Source organism: Cervus canadensis, chromosome 8 (genome assembly GCF_019320065.1).
Source record: "Cervus canadensis isolate Bull #8, Minnesota chromosome 8, ASM1932006v1, whole genome shotgun sequence".
Lineage (NCBI taxonomy): Eukaryota > Metazoa > Chordata > Mammalia > Artiodactyla > Cervidae > Cervus > Cervus canadensis.
The window spans coordinates 34,429,684-34,449,934 of record NC_057393.1 but is presented as its reverse complement, the minus strand read 5'-3'; the positions used below and the strand labels follow the sequence as shown (position 1 = coordinate 34,449,934).

The 20,251-nt window shown below is 40.1% G+C and overlaps 1 protein-coding gene and 1 pseudogene across 3 annotated transcripts in view; both read left to right on the top strand.

Moving 5' to 3' along the window:
- Positions 1–341: 341 nt before the first annotated feature.
- Positions 342–20,251, top strand: part of LOC122446106 (cytochrome P450 2C19-like) — a 46,680-nt gene continuing 26,770 nt past the window's right edge. For 2 of the 3 annotated variants that reach the window (XM_043475928.1, XM_043475929.1), the window contains exons 1-5: positions 342–534; positions 1,756–1,918; positions 2,091–2,240; positions 17,807–17,967; positions 19,582–19,764. In XM_043475928.1, the coding sequence (XP_043331863.1) occupies positions 367–534; positions 1,756–1,918; positions 2,091–2,240; positions 17,807–17,967; positions 19,582–19,764 (825 nt within the window). In that variant the 5' untranslated portion in view covers positions 342–366. Of the gene's footprint in view, positions 573–1,755; positions 1,919–2,090; positions 2,241–17,806; positions 17,968–19,581; positions 19,765–20,251 lie in introns of all 3 variants that reach the window. The other variant, XM_043475930.1, reaches the window with a different exon arrangement.
- Positions 15,521–16,460, top strand: LOC122446112 (annotated as a pseudogene).

The following is a 20,251-nucleotide window of genomic DNA, read 5'->3' as shown; positions in this document are numbered from 1 at the left end:
GGCCTGGCAACCCACTCCAGTATTCTTACCTGGAGAATTCCCTGAACAGGGGAGCCTGGTGACTTACAGTTCATAGGTCACAAAGAGTCAGATATGAGTGAACTGACTTGGCATGCACGTATGGGCCCAATCCCAGTACAACTAAACCAGCTAGACTGGAATTTCCAGAGTGATCATTGGACACAGAGAAAATAAGATTAAAGCACAATTTATTTTTATTATTGGGGCGAAGTCTACTCAGAATAGAGTGCAAAGTGGATATAATTGATTGGTCTGTTTATATTGGAGAGGCCAAAGTTGAATTGACAGGGATTGTTATAAAAGCTTTCAGGCTCACAGTCGTCTGAGTGAAAACAGAAGGCGTCAATGGATCTGGCTGTGGCCCTGGTGCTCTGTCTCTCCTGTCTGCTTCTCCTCTCACTCTGGAAACAGAGCTCTGGGAATGGAAAGCTCCCGCCAGGCCCCACTCCTCTCCCGATTCTTGGAAACATCCTACAGTTAGATGTTAAGAACATCAGCAAATCTTTAACCAGTGTGAGTAGATTTTATGCTTCTCCAGGGTCTTGTAAATGGTAAGTAAGTTAAGCCTAATTATGAAACTAATACAGATATTTCTATGGGCACACTGTCAAAATATTTAAATGTGAAGCAAATTACTTCCTGTAAATTTTGACACTTTTCTTGCCTTTTCAGGTATATCATTGTCATAAATAGAGGAAAAAGGAATGTGTTTTCTGAGTAGAGAAACACTTAGCTCTTTGTATGGTAAAATGAAAATAATAAAGTATTTAAAGCTGGGAGTGTTGCCTCCCTCCTTTGTTTCACAGCCATTTGCTATGATTTGGGGCCGAAGGTAAACGGCTTTTTGTGATTTGAGATTTTCTTCCAGAAGTCATATACTACATAAGCTGCGTGTTTTGTTCAGAGAGTCAGGAAAATATAACTTCTTTGCAAAAGGGCATTGTGCCTGATGTAGAGGAATTGACCTGGGATGAGGACAAGCATGAGTGATTGAAAGAAAGAAGTCATCACTCAGGAATCTGCAGGAAGCTGTTGTCTGTACCCTGTGAATGCTGCAGGGTGCATTCACATGAGATGCTGTCTCTCCAAGCACTGCCTCTACGATGTTGCCTTCCATGCGATGCTGTCTCTCCAAGCACTGCCTCTACGATGTTGCCTCTCTTTCTGTATTAGTCTTACCAGTGGATCTCAAACGAGGCTGGGAATTATCAGAATTTATTTTTTGAAATGATATATTTCTAGTATCCATCATAGGGCTATAGAATCAGAATTTTAAGGACTGCTGTGTGAGTGATTCTGAAACATTTGGCTGGCTGATGGTTTAAAGCTGGGCTTTGAGGACTGCTACATTCCTCTCAAGGATCAGAGGGTGATTATGAAGATCTTCAAATTGTAATCCTCTATATATTAGCCCTGGGATGCTGGAAATGCACCAGAATTCCCCAACCTCAGTCTCCTTATTTATAGTGGGGCAAATAAACCTGCTGAAAGTGTTGATCTGAGGATTAATTATAACCTGTGTGCCAGTTATTTGGACTATTATACAGGATCTCAGGTCATCCATAAGTGGAAACTGTAACAATCACCATCATACTTAAGAATTGAATTGAGAAGTATTTTAGGCTATGTGGCAGAATAAAAATATAATAGTAGGATGGTAACACATTCTGTATCAGGCACAATATATTATCAAGTATTGACTTCTTTTGCTATTACATGCATTTCCATTCCCAGCTCTCAAAAGTCTACGGCCCTGTGTTCACTGTGTATTTTGGAATGAAGCCCACAGTAGTCTTGCATGGATATGAAGCGGTGAAGGAAGCTCTGATTGATTTGGGAGAGGAGTTTTCTAGAAGAGGCAGTTTCCCAGTGATTGAAAGAACTACTAAGGGATATGGTAGGTGTGTATTTGCACATGCTCAGCTTTGATAATGGGTAGGGGTGGTCAGGGTGAAAAACAGGAATTTCAAGAGCCCCCCAGCAGAGCTTGTTCGTCTTGGTCTCCCAAGTGTCAGTTCACTCCTCCTTCCTTAGGACTTCCCTCCTAGTTCTGTTTCTCCTCCCATCAGGAGTCGTATTCAGCAACGGGAACTTATGGAAGGAGACCCGGCGCTTCTCTCTCATGACCCTGCGGAATTTCGGGATGGGGAAGAGGAGCATTGAGGACCGGGTTCAAGAGGAAGCTTGCTGCCTGGTGGAGGAGTTGAGAAAAACCAATGGTGGGTGATGCTGTGCTCTGTAACTCTGACTTTAGCAGCCTTCTCTCTCTCGGTGATGTCCTTAGCAACATTTTGGGGCAGCCACATCTTTCCTATGGGTGGTGGTTGTCAGTCTTCAGATGGACGGGGGGAGGGTGTGAAGCACAGACAGCCAGGGGAGCTTTTGTATATCTGTGATTGTCATGTGTGTCATATGATTGTCCCATGATGGTACACACAGTGTGGGTATAAATGTGTTTTAATAATACTCTATCCTGAGGTGTGTGTTCAATTCAGAAATCACAAAGGATAGTTTTGAGTCTTTTCCTAAAAAAGAGAACAATATCTTTCCTGTAGCATTAAAGTGGGTTGTCTATTCCAGAGCTTTTTACCAGGGAATACTTGTTAACTGGACAGGGTGAGAATGACCCTTATGAGTCATGAAACAGTGACATTTATGTTCATTTAACTGGATGGTTTTTATACGTACGGCCTCACAGACGTGTCTGAGAGTCACTTCAGGGCCCAAGGCTACAATTCTGGCAAATAGTAATGACATTTAGGGATTTTAATCATTTAGGTATGTCTTAATGCTGCTCTCAATTATGACTTCTGTATAAATGCAGCACTTTAAAAAAAATAACTTCACTGTGTATTTGCCTTTACCAATGAGCTTTCTCCATTGTAATTTTCCCATTTCTAGTTGTGGCTTTTTCTTTTCACTTAGAGAAGTCTCTTTACTATTTCTTGTAAAGCTGATTTGGTGATGCTGAAGTCTTTTAGCTTTTGCTTGTCTGTAAAATTTGATGTCTTTATCGAATCTGATTGAGAACCTTGTGAGTAGAGCATTCTTGGTTGTTGATTTTTGCTTTCAATCACTTAAAAATTTTTAAGTGTGTCATGCCAGTTTCTTCTGGCCTGCAGAATTTCTGTTGAAAAGTCAGCTGATTGTGTAATGGGAATTTCCTTACATGTAACTTGTTAATTCTCCCTTGCTGCTTTTAATCTCTCTTTAATTGTTTGACATTTTAATTACAATGCGTCTTGGATATGTTCTCTGCTGCTTTATCATTCTCTTCTTCTCCTGGAACCCATATAATGTGATTGTCAGAGTCTCTTAAAGTGCCCTCATTTCTTTTCATGCTTTTTTCTGTTCCTTATCAGTGATTTCTGCTACTCCATCTTCCACCTCTGTGATCCATTCCTCCATTTCATTTAGTCTATTCTTGATTCTTTCTAGCATATTTTTCATGTCAGTTATTATATTCTTCATCTCTGTTTGGTTGTCCTTTATATTTTTCAATTCTTTGTAAAAAACTACTAACTTCTTGCTTAGCGTATCCATTCTTCTCCAAAGTTCTTTGATCATCTTTTTTCTTTTTTTTCTAGTTGAGTCATGTGGCGTGTGTGATCTTAGTTCCCTGACTGGGAATCAAACCCATGCCTTCTACAGTGGAAGCAGAGGTTCATAACCACTGGATCACCAGAGAATCTCTGATCATCTTATTGATCATTACCCTGAACTCTTTCTTGAGTAGATTATATATCTCCACTTCAGTTTGGAACGTGTTCTTCTGTTGCCCCATTTTTTGTCCCTAACTTGCTGTTTTTATTTCTGTGTATCTGGGAGGTTGGTTATAATTCCTGACATTGGAGAAATGATGTTTTGTAGGAGATGTCCAATGTGTCCCAACAACACACTGCCCACTCATCATTAGAGCTATATTCCTCAGGATTTCCCCCCATGTGGGCTGTTTGTCTTTCTGTTGTGGGCTGACTACTGTAGGCAACATGGTAGTCTTGGTTGACCTCGGTCAGATTGGTTGAGTGTTCCTGCCTTGTACAGAGGCTGCCAGTTGCTGGTTGGCCATGCTATCACAAGAACTGGCTGATTGTGGAACCCTGGGGCATTCCAGAGGTAGTGCTGGTTCACTGGTGGGTGGAGTCAGGGTTCATGAGATCCAAGGATTGGTGCCTGACCACTGGAAGGTGAAGCCAGGTGCTGTGTCACTTGCTGGCCCAGGTGAGCAGAGTCAGGTCCTGGGATCTGCCTAGGGGCCCAAGGATTCCAGAGTTGGTATGGGACCACTGGTTGGTGAGACTGGTTCCTGACACAGCAGGCTGTGGGTTCTGGGGTATTCAGAAGCTTGTGTTGGCCTGCTGGTTGTTGAGGCAGGGGCAACAGGGGCTGGCCTTTTAGAATTGGGTGGGTTGGGTCCACAATCTGCAAGGCTCCTGTTATTCTGGGGCTGGTGTCTGTCCACCAGTGGGTGAGGCTGGTGCTGAGCCTAGGCTAGGCTAACTGGTGGGCGGGTCTGAAGTCTAGCAGGTCTCAGGTTGGTGCTGGTCTTATGACGACTGGGCTGGTCCACAGACTATAGGCCTGTGGTAGTCCTGTGACTGGTGTCCACTCATGGTGCAAGAGGCTGGTCACAAGGCTAGGGCAGGCCTACGGGTTGGCAGGGCCAGGCCTAGCTGGTGCTGTTGTATGCATGTGTGCTCGGTGTCCAACTCTTTGCAGTCCCATAGACTGTAGCACTCCAGGCTCCTCCATCCATGGAATTTTCTAAGCAAGAATACTGAAGCAGGTTGCCATTTTCTTCTGCAGGGAGTCTTCCTGACCCAGGGATCAAACCTGTGTCTCTTGCATCACCTGCATTGACAGGCGGGTTCTTTACCAAGCTAAGCCACCATTAACCTACTGGTATGTGGACTGGGTCTGCATGCTGTGGGGCTGTCAAATTGTCCTGGGTTTCTTATCCACATCCTAATGGTGAGGCTTGTCTGATGACAGCAGGCTTGCTGGTGGGTGGGGCTGGGGATTCTGGCACTGGTGCCTGCCAGTGGTGTTTTGAGCTGAGTCCTTTGTTCTCTGATTGTAGGGCCCTGGGATTCCTGGGTCTAGTGCCTGTGCAATGCTGTTTAGAGCTGAGTCCTTGTCCTCTGGTGGACAGGGCTGTGTACAGGGGTGTTGTGAAGTCAGAGAATCTCAAGGCAGCCTCTCTGCTGGTGGGTAGGGCTATGTCCCCATTCGGTTAGCTGCTTGGTCTTGGGCAAGTATTGGTGCCTACAGGCTCTTGGGAGGTATGAGGGGGCTGGGTCATGATGCTAAGCCAGAGGGAAGATTCCAAAATGGCACTTGCCAGCACCAGTGTCTATGGGGCAGAACAAGTTCCCCAAAATGGCTCCTACCAGTATTTATGGCCCCAGGGTGAGCCCCAGGTGCCTCCTGCCTCTCTGGGAGGCTCTTTGAGATCAGCAGGTAGATCTGACCCAGGCTTCTTTCAAATGAATGCTTCTATGCTGGGTACAGAGCATGTGAGATTTTGTATGTCCTCTTCATGAGTGAAGTTTCTATCTCAGCCCCCTGCGGCAGCTGAAAGTAAGCCCCACTGGCCTTCAAAGCCAAACATTCTGGGGATTCATCTTCCTGTTGTAGGACCATCAGGCTGGGGAGCCCAGTGTGGGGCTCAGACAACTCACTTCTTGAGGACAATCTCTGCAATTGTAATTTTTCTTGCCTTTGTGTGTCACTTATGTGGGGGTGTGGTACTTCACTTCACCCCTCCTACTCATCTCCTTGTGGTTTCTTCTTTATATCTTTAGTTGTTTAAGATCTTTTCTGGTGGGTTCTGGCTTTTTTCATTGCTGGTTCTTCTGTATATTGTTGTAGTTTTGGGGTGCCCATGAGAGGAGGTGAACTCAGGATCTTCCTGCTCTGCCATCTTTGCCAATCTCCCCCCATATTTCTTTTTTTTTTTTTTTCCCATTTATTTGTATTAGTTGGAGGCTAATTACTTTAAAATATTGTAGTGGTTTTGGCCATACATTGACATGAATCAGCCATGGATTTACATGTGTTCCCCATCCTGATCCCCCCTCCCACCTCCATCTCCATCCCATCCCTCTGGGTCTTCCCAGTGCACCAGCCCTGAGCACTTGTCTCATGCATCCAACCTGGGCTGGTGATCTGTTTCACCCTTGATAGTATACTTCTTTCAATGCCATTCTCTCAGAACATCCCACCCTCACCTTCTCCCACAGAGTCTAAAAGTCTGTTCTGTACATCTGTGTCTCTTTTTCTGTTTTGCATATAGGGTTATCGTTACCATCTTTGTAAATTCCATATATATGCATTAGTATACTGTATTGGTCTTTATCTTTCTGGCTTACTTCACTCTGTATAATGGGCTCCAGTTTCATCCATCTCATTAGAACTGATTCAAATGAATTCTTTTTAATGGCTGAGTAACACTCCATAGTGTATGTGTACCACAGCTTTCTTATCCATTCATCTGTTGATGGGATCGAGGTTGCTTCCATGTCCTGGCTATTATAAACAGTGCTGCGATGAACACTGGGGTGCACGTGTCTCTTTCAGATCTGGTTCCCTTGGTGTGTATGCCTAAGAGTGGGATTGCTGGGTCATATGGCAGTTCTATTTCCAGTTTTTTAAGGAATCTCCACACTGTTCTCCATAGTGGCTGTACTAGTTTGCATTCCCACCAACAGTGTAAGAGGGTTCCCTTTTCTCCACATCCTGTCTAGCATTTATTGCTCGTAGACTTTTGGATAGCAGCCATTCTGACTGTCGTGTAACGGATGCTACCTCATTGAGGTTTTGATTTGCATTTCTCTGATAATGAGTGATGTTGAGCAGCTTTTCATGAGTTTGTTAACCATCTGTATGTCTTCTTTGGAGAAATATCTGTTTAGATCTTTGGCCTGTTTTTTGATTGGGTCATTTATTTTTCTGGAATTGAGCTGCAGGAGTTGCTTGTGTATTTTTGAGATTAACCCTTTGTCTGTTTCTTCATTTGCTATTATTTTCTCCCAATCTGAAGGCTGTCTTTTCACCTTACTTATAGTTTCCTTTGTTGTGCAAAAGCTTTTAAGTTTCATTAGGTCCCATTTGTTTATTTTTGCTTTTATTTCCAATATTCTGGGAGGTGGGTCATAGAGGATCCTGCTGTGATTTATGTCAGAGAGTGTTTTGCCTATGTTCTCCTCTAGGAGTTTTATAGTTTGTGGTCTTACATTTAGATCTTTAATCCATTTTGAGTTTATTTTTGTGTATGATGTTAGAAAGTGTTCTAGTTTCATTCTTTTACAAGTGGTTGACCAATTTTCCCAGCACCACTTGTTAAAGAGGTTGTCTTTTTTCCATTGTATATTCTTGCCTCCTTTGTTGAAGATAAGGTGTCCATAGGTACGTGGATTTATCTGGGTTTTCTATTTTGTTCCATTGATCTATATTTCTGTCTTTGTGCCAGTACCATACTGTCTTGATGACTGTGGCTTTGTAGTAGAGCCTGAAGTCAGGCAGGTTGATTCCTCCAGTTCCATTCTTCTATCTCAAGATTGCTTTGGCTATTCGAGGTTTTTTGTATTTCCATACAAATTGTGAAATTATTTGTTCTAGTTCTGTGAAGAATACCGTTGGTAGCTTGATAGGGATTGCATTGAATCTATAGATTGCTCTGGATAGTATACTCATTTTCACTATATTGATTGTTTTGATCCATGAACATGGTATATTTCTCCATCTGTTTGTGTCCTCTTTGATTTCTTTCATCAGTGTTTTATAGTTTTCTATATATAGGTATTTTGTTTCTTTAGGTAAATATATTCCTAAATATTTATTCTTTTTGTTGCAATGGTGAATGGAACTGTTGACTCAATTTCTCTTTCTGTTTTCTCATTGTTAGTGTATGGGAATTCAAGGGACTTCTCTGTGTTACTTTTATATCCTGCAACTTTACTATATTCATTGATTAGCTCAGGTAATTTTCTGGTAGTGTCTTTAGAGTCTTCTATGTAGAGGATCATGACATCTGCAAACAGTGAGAGTTTCACTTCTTCTTTTCCTATCTGGATTCCTTTTACTTCTTTTTCTGCTCTGATTGTTGTGGCCAAGACTTCCAAAACTATGTTGAATAGTAGTAGTGAGAGTGGGCACCCTTGTCTTGTTCCTGATTTTAGGGGAAATGCTTTCAATTTTTCACTATTGAGGATAATGTTTGCTATGGGTTTGTCATATGTAGCTTTTATTATGTTGAGGTATGTTCCTTCTATTCCTGCTTCTTGGAGAGTTTTAATCATAAATGGATGTTGAATTTTGTCAAAGGCTTTTTCTGCATCTATTGAGATGATCATATGGTTTTTATCTTTCAATTTGTTAATGTGGTGTATTACATTGATTGATTTGTGGATATTAAAGAATCCTTGCATTCCTGAGATAAAACCCACTTGGTCATGAGGTATGATCTTTTTAATATGTTGTTCGATTCTGTTTGTTAGAATTTTGTTAAGGATTTTTGCACGTATGTTCATCAGTGATATTGGCCTGTAATTTTCTTTTTTTGTGGCATCTTTGTCTGGGTTTGGAATTAGGGTGATGTGGCCTCATCGAATGAGTTTGGAAGCTGACCTTCTTCTGCAATTTTCTGGAAGAGTTTGAGTAAGATAGGTGTTAGCTCTTCTCTAAATTTTTGGTAGAATTCAGCTGTGGAGCCATCTGGTCCTGGGCTTTTGTTTGCTGGAAGATTTCTGATTACAGTTTCGATTTCTGTGCTTGTGATGGGTCTGTTAAGATCTTCTATTTCTTCCTGGTTCAGTTTTGGAAAGTTATACTTCTCTAGGAATTTGTCCATTTCTTCCAAGTTGTCCATTTTATTGGCATAGAGCTGCTGATAGTAATCTCTTATGATCCTTTGTATTTCAGGTTTGTCTGTTGTGATCTCTCCATTTTCATTTCTAATTTTGTTAATGTGGTTCTTCTCCCTTTGTTTCTTATGAGTCTTGCTAACGGTTTGTCAATTTTGTTTATCTTTTCAAAAAGCCAGCTTTTAGCTTTGTTGATTTTTGCTAAGGACTCTTTTGTTTCTTTTGCATTTATTTCTGCCCTGATTTTTAAGATTTCTTTTCTTCTACTAGCCCTGGGGTTTTTCATTTCTTCCTTCTCTAGTTACTTTAGGTGTAGAGCTAGGTTATTTATTTGCCTTTTTTCTTGTTTCTTGAGGTAAGCCTGTAATGCTATGAACCTTCCCCTTAGCATTGCTTTTACAGTGTCCCATAGGTTTTGGGTTGTTGTGTTTTCATTTTCATTCATTTCTATGCATATTTTGATTTCTTTTTTTATTTCTTCTATGATTTGTTGGTTATTCAGAAGCGTGTTATTTAGCCTCCATATGTTTGAATTTTTAATAATTTTTTTCCTGCAATTGAGATCTAATTTTACTGCACTGTGGTCAGAAAAGATGACTGGAATGATTTCAATTTTTTTGAATTTTCCAAGGCTAGATTTATGGCCCAGGATGTGATCTATTCTGGAGAAGGTTCCATGTGCACTTGAGAAAAAGGTGAAATTGATTGTTTTGGGGTAAAATGTCCTATAGATATCAATTAGGTCTAGCTGGTCCATTGTGTCATTTAATGTTTGTGTTTCCTTGTTAATTTTCTGTTAAGTTGATCTATCCATAGGTATGAGTGGGGTATTAAAGTCTCCCACTACTATTGTGTTATTGTTAATTTCCTCTTTCATACTCGTTAGCATTTGCCTTACATATTGCGGAGCTCCTATGTTGGGTGCATATATATTTATAATTGTTATATCTTCTTCTTGAATTGATCCTTTGATCATTATGTAGTGTCCTTCTTTGTCTCTTTTCACAGCCTTTATTTTAAGGCCTATTTTATATGATATGAGTATTGCGACTCCTGCTTTCTTTAGGTCTCCATTTGCGTGAAGTATTTTTTTTTTCCAGTCCTTCACTTTCAGTCTGTATGTATCCCTGTTTTGAGGTGGGTCTCTTGTAGACAGCATATATAGGGGTCTTGTTTTTGTATCCATTCAGCCAGTCTTTGTCTTTTTGTTGGGGTATTCAACCCATTTACATTTAAGATAATTATTGATAGGTATGGTCCCGTTGCCGTTTACTTTGTTGTTTTGGGTTCGTGTTTATACAACCTTTCTGTGTTTCCTGTCTAGAGAAGATCCTTAACATTTGTTGAAGAGCTGGTTTGGTGGTGCTGAATTTTCTGAGCTTTTGCTTGTCTGTAAAGCTTTTGAATTCTCCTACATATCTGAATGAGATCCTTGCTGAGTACAGTAATCTGGGTTGTAGGTTATTCTCTTTCATTACTTTAAGTTTGTCCTGCCATTCCCTTCTGGCCTGGAGGGTTTCTATGGATAGATCAGCTGTTATCCTTATGGGAATCCCTTTGTGTGTTATTTGTTGTTTCTCCCTTGCTGCTTTTAATATTTGTTCTTTGTGTTTGATCTTTGTTAATTTGATTAATATGTGTCTTGGGGTGTTTCGCCTTGGGTTTATCCTGTTTGGGACTCTCTGGGTTTCTTGGACCTGTGTAACTATTTCCTTCCCTATTTTAGGGAAGTTTTCAGCTATTATCTCCTTGAGTATTTTCTCATGGCCTTTCTTTTTTTTCTTCTTCTTCTGGAACTCCTATGATTCGAATGTTGGGACATTTCACATTGTCCCAGAGGTCCCTGAGGTTGTCCTCATTTCTTTTGATTCTTTTTTCTTTTTTCCTCTCTGATTCATTTATTTCCACCATTTTATCTTCTACCTCACTTATCCTATCTTCTGTCTCCGTTATTCTACTCTTGGTTCCCTCCAGAGTGTTTTTGATCTCATTTATTGCATTATTCATTTTTAATTGACTCTTTTTTATTTCTTCTAGGTCTTTGTTAAACATTTCTTGCGTCTTCTCAATCCTTGTCTCCAGGCTATTTATCTGTAACTCCATTTTGTTTTCAAGATTTTGGATCATTTTTATTATCATTATTCTAAATTCTCTTTCAGGTAGATTCCCTATCTCCTCCTCTTTTGATTGGCTTGGTGGGCATTTTTCATGTTCCTTTACCTGTTGGGTATTTCTCTGCCTTTTCATCTTGTTTAGATTGCTGCGTTTGGAGTGGCCTCTCTGTATTCTGGTGTTCTGTGGTTCCTTTTTATTGTGGAGGTTTCTCCCAGTGGGTGGGGTTGGACGATTGGCTTGTCAAGGTTTCTTGATTAGGGAAGCTTGCGTCAGTGTTCTGGTGCGTGGAACTGGATTTCTTCTCTCTGGAGTGCAATGGAGTGTCCAGTAGTGAGTTTTGAGATGGGTCTATGTGTTTGGTCTGACTTTGGGCAGCCTGTATGTTGACGCTCAGAGCTATGTTCCTGCATTGCTGGAGAATTTGCGTGGTATGTCTTGCTCTGAAACTTATTGGCTTTTGGGTGGTTCTTGGTTTCAGTGTAGGTATGGAGGCTTTTGGATGATCTCTTATTACTTAATGTTCCCTGTAGTCAGGAGTTCTCTTGTGTTCTCAGGTTTGGGCTTAAATCTCCTGCCTCTGGCTTTCAGTCTTATTCTTCCAGTAGCCTCAAGGCTTCTCCAACTATACTGCACTGATAATAAAACTTCTAGGCTAATGGTGAAAAGATTCTCCACCGTGAGGGACACCCAGAGAGGCTCACAGAGTTACATGAAGAGGAGAGGGAGGAAGGAGATAGAGATGAGCAGGAGGAGAAAAAGGGGGACTGAAGAGGAGAGAGACAGATCTAGGCAGTACTCTGTTCCCTGGTTCTTCGTAGCCCAGAACACCCACAGAGATTCACAGAATTGGATTTAGAAGAGAAGGGGGAGGGAGGAAACAGAGGTGATCTGGGGGAGAAAAAGGCGAGTCAAAAGGGGGAACTTTGAGATCCTGATTCAGATATTTTGCATGAAAACTCAGAAGTGGGACTGCTGGGTAATACGGTAATTTTCTTTTTATTCTTTGAGGAATGGCCATACTGCTTTTCATAGTAAATCATTTGACATTTTATCAAGTGTATATAAGGGTTCAATTTCTCAACTCCCTCATCAACACTTGTTATTTTCTTCCTGTCTCTCTCTCCTTCCCTCCCTCCTTTCTCCCTTTTTTCTTTCTTTTTGATAATGGCCATCCTAACAAATGTGAGGTGCTAATTCCTGCTTTTGATTTTCATTTTCTAATGTGTAGTTTAAACTCAGAGAGTTCTGGGTATTTTTCTTTTTTGTAATGCAAATACCTGATGTCGGCTGTGATCGCCAAGGCATCTGTTTCCAAACAGCATCCGTTTCAAATAAACACAAGCCAGCCAGGAGACTAAAGAGCTCTTCCCACTGAGCCTGCTTTGTTCTTGGATGATTTCAATTACAAGCATTTTGGCTACTTGTTTTTTTGTCTTTCAGTGCTTTGTATTTCCACTTTCTATGTCCTAAATTCATCCATAATGAGCCTTCGAAACCCTGTGCCCCAAATTTTACCCCAGTGAGAGCAGAACTCCGGGCCACTGTGTGAATTGTCACTCTCTGTCTTTCTCCACTCACAACCTCACAGTGTGTTCCCAGGTGTGTTGGCAATATCCAGGTCTTGTTGGTAATAAAGTTCTATGTTTCAAAGTTTCCTAATGGGTTTTGCTGAAAGACTTCTTGCAGTCATAAAAAGAATCACAAGGTCTAGTTCATCTATACCTATGGTTATTGATAGGCTGAGACCAGCACAAAATATGAGAATTAAGTTAATACTTTCATGTGATTTTCTGTTGCTGCTCAGTGTTCTGTTGTTTGAACTTTATGAACCCCTTTTTAACATTTCTTTTAAGACATGTCTTTGTTGTTGTTATTTAGTTGCTAAGTCATGTCCAGCTCTTTTGAGACCCCATGGACCATAGCCCACCAGGCACCTCTGTCCATGGGATTTCCCAGGCAAGAATACTGGAGTGGGTCACCATTTCCTTCTCCAGGGGAATCTTCCCAACCCAGGGATGGAACATGCATCTATCTCATGCATTGGCAGGCCAGTTCTTTACCTCTGAGGCACCAGGGAAGCCCTAAGACAGGTCTAGTGTGGATTAACTCCCTCAACTTTTGTTTATTTGAGAAAGTGATTATTTGTCCTTTGTTTTTGAAAATTTTTCTTGTCAGTAGAATATTCTTGGTTGGTAGTTTTTTTCTTTCCACGTTTTGAGTATATCATCCCATTGCTTTCTGGCCTGCAATGTTTTCCTTAGAAATCAGTTGTTAGTATTATGATGGTTCTACTCCATCTGTCATATCACTTGCCTTGCTGCTATCAAAATTCTCTCCTTGTCTCTGATTTTGGCAATTTGAGTATAATGTATCTCAGTGTGAGTTTCTTTTCTTCATCCAAGTTAGAATGTATTGGCCTTCTAGAATCTGTGTCAGTTTTTCACTCAGATGTAGGAAGTTTTTGCCATTATTTCTTCAAATAAGCTTTCTCTCTTTTCCAATAATGTGTATATGGACCCCCTTGTTGATGTCCCATAAGTCCCTTGTGTTTTCTTCACTCTTTTAGATATTTTTTTTTTCTTTTGTTCTTCTGAGTAATAGCAAATGACCCACCTTTGAGCAAAAATTTTATGTGACTTATTGTGTTCTTCAACCTGACAGATTTCAGCTATTTTTTAAAAATGTATTCTGTTTCTTGATATTCTCATTTGTTCATTGCATCATTTCCTTGAGTTTGTGGAGCATCTGTGTCACTTTTTTTTTTGGCCTCGTTGTGAGTCATGTGAGATCTTAGTTCCCAGACTGGGGATCATACCGGTCACCTTGCATTGGAAGCACACCATCTTAACTACTGGACCACTAGGAAAGTCCCTGCATCACTTTCTGATAAAAACTTTGTTTAGACAAGTGATATTACTCCATTTCTTTAGGATCAGTTTCTGGGATTTATTTTGTACATTGTTTGAGCCATTTTTCCTGCTTCTTTGTGTGTTTCATGACTTTATGTTTAGATTCATTAATTTGAAAAAATAGCTACCTCTTTCAGATTTTATGGACCAGCTTTATATAGAGCAAAAACACTTAGCAAGCGTCTTGGCTGGAGATTCTGGGGCCTTCTGAAACCTGTTTCTTTTGGTGGCCGCAACTACTGTGGGCTTATGTGTAGAATTTCACAACTAGGAAAGCTTGCCAAGCTCATTCTCAGGAGCTAGTCCTCTCTTGCTCTCTTTGTTATCTGTCTGCACACTGAAAGTTCTGTGGTTCAGCAGAGGCAAGCTCTTCCATTTCTCAGTGGCATCCAAAAATCTGTAGGCTCCCCTTCAATGCCTTGAATCAGGTTAGACAGTTACCAGTCCTTTGAGTTGCCCTCCAAAAAACCAGGACACTGGATGAAACTCCACTCCTCTCCCCCTATTAGAGGATGAGCCTCAAGTTGTGCACCTTCTTTAGACTGTGTCAGGTCATGCTGGTCACAGCAAATCACTTTTCTCACCCTCTATTCTCAGTGATTCCAGACATCCAGACTGTGCCAGTTCTGTCAGCACTCCAAGTGAGGCAGGACAGAAACTGCTTCCTCAAGCAGCCCACTGCTGCATTGAATGCATGCTTCATCCATCTCTTTCCTGGATTAATCACAACCTGGGGCATTCTTTTGCCTCAGCACTGAGTTTTTGCAGGGGAGGTGTTGATACAGGTGAAGTGATATTGCACTTCTTATCAGTTTTATTTTATCTGTTTTCAGCTTTGTAGTGGCCTATGGTATTGTGACTTCTTAAAACTTTCTGAAAGTCTCATAAAGAAATTTTAATCCACATATCATTGCTAAACTGGTGTTTCTGTGGGGGAACGAAGGCTGGGACTTCCTCTTACACCATCATTCTGATGTCACTCCTTACTGTACTTTGACTCAAGTAATCCTAATCACATCTATATCTGTGAATATTGTATCTCTCTTTATATAGTGAATTTAAAAAAAAAGTTGATTTATTTATTTGACTGCTTCAGGCCTTAGATGTGGCACGCGGAATCTTCACCGTGTCATGTGAAATCTTTCGCTGAAGCACAAGGGCTGCCCCGGGGCCTATGGGATCTTAGCTTCCCAACCAGGGATCAAACCTGTGTTCCTAGCATTACAAAGCAGATTCTTAACCACTGGACCACAAGGGAACTGCCAGAATTTTCTTTGATTGTTTGATTGCACCAATTTTATTTTATAGATCTCCTACCAAAAAAGAAATCTTTTCCTCTAGTATAATTTCTTCATTGGAAATATAATAAACTTGATGTAAATGATGAAAAATTTAAATTTATCAAAGTTTAATATTCTGTTGATGGGTAAACAGAAGACTAGCCCAGAGGTCCACATAATGCAGCCTTGCTTAAATTAATTAATTTTTATGGTCATTGGAAATGAAGGTCATTTAATTCTTAAGGAAGGAAATTTTTTTAACATTGAAATGACACATAAAGAAACTCCATTTGGAGACGGGTGCGGAGACACTTCTGGAAGTAACATTACAATGGCTGCCCAAGGAGAACCCCAAGTTCAGTTCAAACTTGTTTTGGTTGGTGATGGTAGTACTGGAAAAACTACATTTGTGAAGCATCATCTGACTGGTGAATTTGAGAAGTATGTAGCTACCTTGGGTGTTGAGGTCCATCCTCTTGTGTTCCATACCAACAGAGGACCTATTAAGTTCAATGTATGGGATACAGCTGGTCAGGAGAAATTTGGTGGACTGAGAGATGGCTATTATATACAAGCTCAGTGTGCCATTATAATGTTTGACGTAACATCAAGAGTTACTTACAAGAATGTGCTTAACTGGCATAGAGATCTGGTATGAGTGTGTGAGAACATCTTAATTGTGTTGTGTGGCAACAAAGTGGATATTAAGGACAGAAAGGTTAAGGCAAAGTCAATTGTCTTCCACAGAAAGAAGAATCTTCAGTACTATGGCATTTCTGCCAAAAGTAACTACAACTTTGAAAAGCCCTTCCTCTGGTTTGCTAGAAAATTGATTGGAGACCCTAACTTGGAGTTTGTTGCCATGCCTGCTCTTGCCCCACCAGAGGTGGTCATGGACCCAGCCTTGGCAGCACAGTATGAGCACGAGTTAGAGGTTGCTCAGACAACTGCTCTCCCGGATGAAGATGATGACCTGTGAGAAAGTGAAGCTGGGGCCCAGCGTCAGAAGTCTAGTTTTATAGGCAACTGTCCTGTGATGTCAGTGGTGCAGCGTGTTTGCCACTATTATATAGCTAAGCAGAACATGTGCTTAATCTTTGGATGCTGAAGGAGATGGATGGGCTTTGGAGTGAATGTGGCAGTTTAAAAAAAAATACTTTCATTTTTTGGACCTGCATATTTAGGTGTTTTGGAACACAGTTGTTTCCTCCTTGAGTTTCAAATATAAGACTGCTATAGTCACATGACAATATTGAGAAGTGGAATCTTGTTTGTTACTGTCATTCCCATTCCTTTTCCTTTAGAATCAGAATAAAGTCGTATTTCAAATATCTAAAAAAAAAGAAAAAAAAACTCCATTTGCCAATTAACCTTTTCTGGTTTCACTTCCCTGGGATTTATGTTTGATATAAAAATTATATTTTATATTTACTTTGGACAAAAAAATCCAGTTCATAATACTTGTTCACTCATATTAGTTTTTCTTCTCATGTAGCATGGATTCTTCCTGCTTTTATACATTTACTTTTTCAAATACACGAAGTCTACAATCTCTCTCTCTTTAGCTTCTTCATTGCTGATTCTGCAAATATTCATTATATATTTCTTTTCTCTTTCAAATATTCATTATATAAAAAACATTTGGAGGTCCCTAACTGTTCCCATTTTCCTATGTCAGTGTTTATGATACTCAGCACTGATAATGTTAGTAATTAAATGATGTGAAAATGGTCTCTTCAGCATTTTCATTATTCACCTTTCAAATTAACAGATACCTTAGGTGAAAAAGATATAAGAAAAGGCAGTGAATATGAATTGAATTTATTTTAAATTTTATGGCTGTGCCATGTGGTGTGTGAGATCTTAGTTCCCTGACAAAGGATCCCATCTGTACTGCCTGAAGTGGAAGCGTGGAGTTTTAACCACTAGACGGCCAGGGAAGTCCCTGGATTGATTTTTTAAAAAAAACAAAACATTATTTAAATACCATTTGCAGCAACATGGATGGACTTAGAGATTATCATACTAAATGAAGTAAGTCAGAATGACAAAGACAAATATCATATGATATCAGTTGTATGTGGAATCTAAAATGTGACACAAATGAGTATATCTGTGAAAAACACAGACTCACAGACATAAAGAATAGACTTCCAGCAGTGGGGGAGGGAAGGATTGGAAGTTTGGATTAGCATAGGTAAACTATTATAAATATAATGGATAAACTACAGGGTACTATTGCCTCTAACAGGGAACTATATTAAATATCCTGTGATAAACCATAATGGAAAAAAATTTGAAAAACAATATATATATATGTATGTGTGTATAACTGAAACAATTTTCTGTACAGTAGAAATTAACAATGTAAATAGACTATACATCAATACAATGTAAAGATAAATGAATAGATAGACCTTATTTAAATAGGTTAACATGGTCTTTCAGATTAAGGCAAAAGTGATGTGTCAATTTTTGATTTGGAATATTTTGCTGTTAAGGGATTTTGTACAAGAAATATTGATTTAAAGTTTCTAACAGTCTACCTGTTGTTTCAAAAATAAAGTGTTTCATGTGTATGTTTTAATGATGTGTTTACATGTTTGTTATTCTTCAGGGTTGCCCTGTGATCCCACTTTCATCCTGGGCTGTGCTCCCTGCAATGTGATCTGCTCCATTATTTTCCAGAACCGTTTTGATTATAAAGATCAGACTTTTCTAAATCTAATGAAAACAATAAATGAAAATATCAAGATTCTAGGCTCTCCGTGGATGCAGGTGAGGCCAAGGGCCTTTCTTCTCGAGGAATCATTTATTCTCTTTTTCCCATGAGGTCCAGATCTCTCTATACACCAAGCTGTGAGGTGAAACTGTGAAGAGCACAGTACTGCCCAGAGCTTAGCATCATGGAGTGCTCATCTGGGGCTGCTGGCTGAACCCTTTAATGTTAGATAGGAAAATGCTGCTGCTGCTGCTGCTAAGTCACTTCAGTCGTGTCCGACTCCGTGTGATCCCATAGACGGCAGCCCACCAGGCTCCCCATCCCTTGGATTCTCCAGGCAAGAACACTGGAGCGGGTTGCCATTTCCGTCTCCAATGTGTGAAAGAGAAAAGTGAAAGTGAAGTTGCTCAGTTGTGTCCAACTCTTGGCGACCCCATGGACCACAGCCTACCAGTCTCCTCCATCCATGGGATTTTCCAGGCAAGAGAACTGGAGTGGGGCACCATTGCCTTCTCCGAGACAGGAAAATACATGCCTGCAATTCAGTCCTGTTGACACTGTTCAGTGGTTTTTCTACCAATTTTAAAAGCTCAGTTTCCATAAACTACTTTGGTAACATCCCCAAAGCATGCCCACAGCAACAGAAGGAATTCCAGGCCCTTCTGGAAAGGCTTCCATTACTTACAAGTCTTGTCATTCAGTCTCCACCTAGATACTACTTAACCACCTTAGTTGGCAGAAATATCTGCATTTAGGAAGCAGGAGAATATCTCCTTTGAGTGAAAGAGTGCAGCTAGGGGACACTGACTAGGTTAGGACTGTTTGATGCTTCACCTGGCATCCTAACTGGCAAGGTAATTGCTTTGGGGATTGCAAAAAATGGGATATCTTTTAGGTAGGAACCACAAACCAACATCACAGGTGTACTCTATACTGAGCTGACACGTTCTGCCTTCTGCCTAAAAGACAGTGGTGTGAACTTACAGAGGTCACTTAAGTGCTCTGGTGCTCAGTTACTTTAGCCAAAAAACGTTGAGTTTCATGGTGTCTTTAGGACCCTTTCTGGAGAAGGAAATGACAACCCACTCCAGTCCTCTTGCCTGGAAAATCCCATGGACAGAGGAGCCTGGTGGGCTACAGTCCATGGGGTTGTAAAGAGTCGGACATGACTGAGCGACTTCCCTTTCACTTTTTTTCACTTAGGACCTTTTCAGTCCTATTAATAAAATACTTATTTTATGTTTGAGTCTATGAGACAGAGGTAGAAACATCAGGGACCAGCTCTGTGCTCTATATCAGTCTGTGCAAACTCTCTTAACCTCCGTTGTCATCTACAAAATGTGAGTCATTGTCCTTTGTGCCAACCCTTATTTCATGATTATAGAGAAGAACTGATGTAAAAAACAGGCAGAATTGATGTAAAGATGTTTTCATACTGGAAACATGATATGTAGGTATAGGAAATGATTATTATTTTTGATCCCTGACCAGAATTTTCTCTTTGAAATACTTCTATCAGCATAGAAAACTATGTATTTGTATAATAAAAATACTCCTCAACATTTAGAGACCAGATTTATTTTAATATTTATACTACAGTTTCCAACCAGGACTTGGCATGTAAGTTTTAACTGTTTATTTATTTAATAAACCATAGTTTTCTCTTCTAGGTCCTCAATACTTTCCCTGTGCTCCTTGATTTTTTCCCATGGAGTTATAGTTATAAAAAACTTATTACAAATATTGCTTATGTAAAAAATTATGTTTTGGAGAAAACAAGGGAACACCAAGCATCCCTGGATATTAACAATCCTCGAGACTTTATTGATTGCTTCCTGATCAAGATGGAGCAGGTAATAGGTTAAAGACAGTTCAATTATTTGATTACTTGTGCATTTTATAGATCATTGAATCTTCTGTATTTACCAGGGATGTTTCAGTTGTTTGGCAAGCAATGCTGACAAGCATTTTAAGTACTTGTGTGCATGAATCTATGCTAAGCATTATGAAGATGTAATATTTAGTCATTAAATAAGTGAAATACCTTGATTTTGCTCTTTGGGTGCTAATAATCTACCTAAGAAGAAGCAGAATGATGTCATAGGTGAATTGGAAACTGATAACAACTAGTTAAAAGTAACAAAATATCATGGTGTAATATGATGATGAACGTGATCATAGCACACACAGTGTAAAGGGAATAAAGAAGGATGACTAGCTCTAACTGGGCTTCCTGCTTGGCTGGTATCAACATATTTGCATCGAAGGACAAGGGAGGGAATATGAGATGGATGAATGATGTATGTATGATGCTGTTTACATAGGCATGTGATGGCAAAG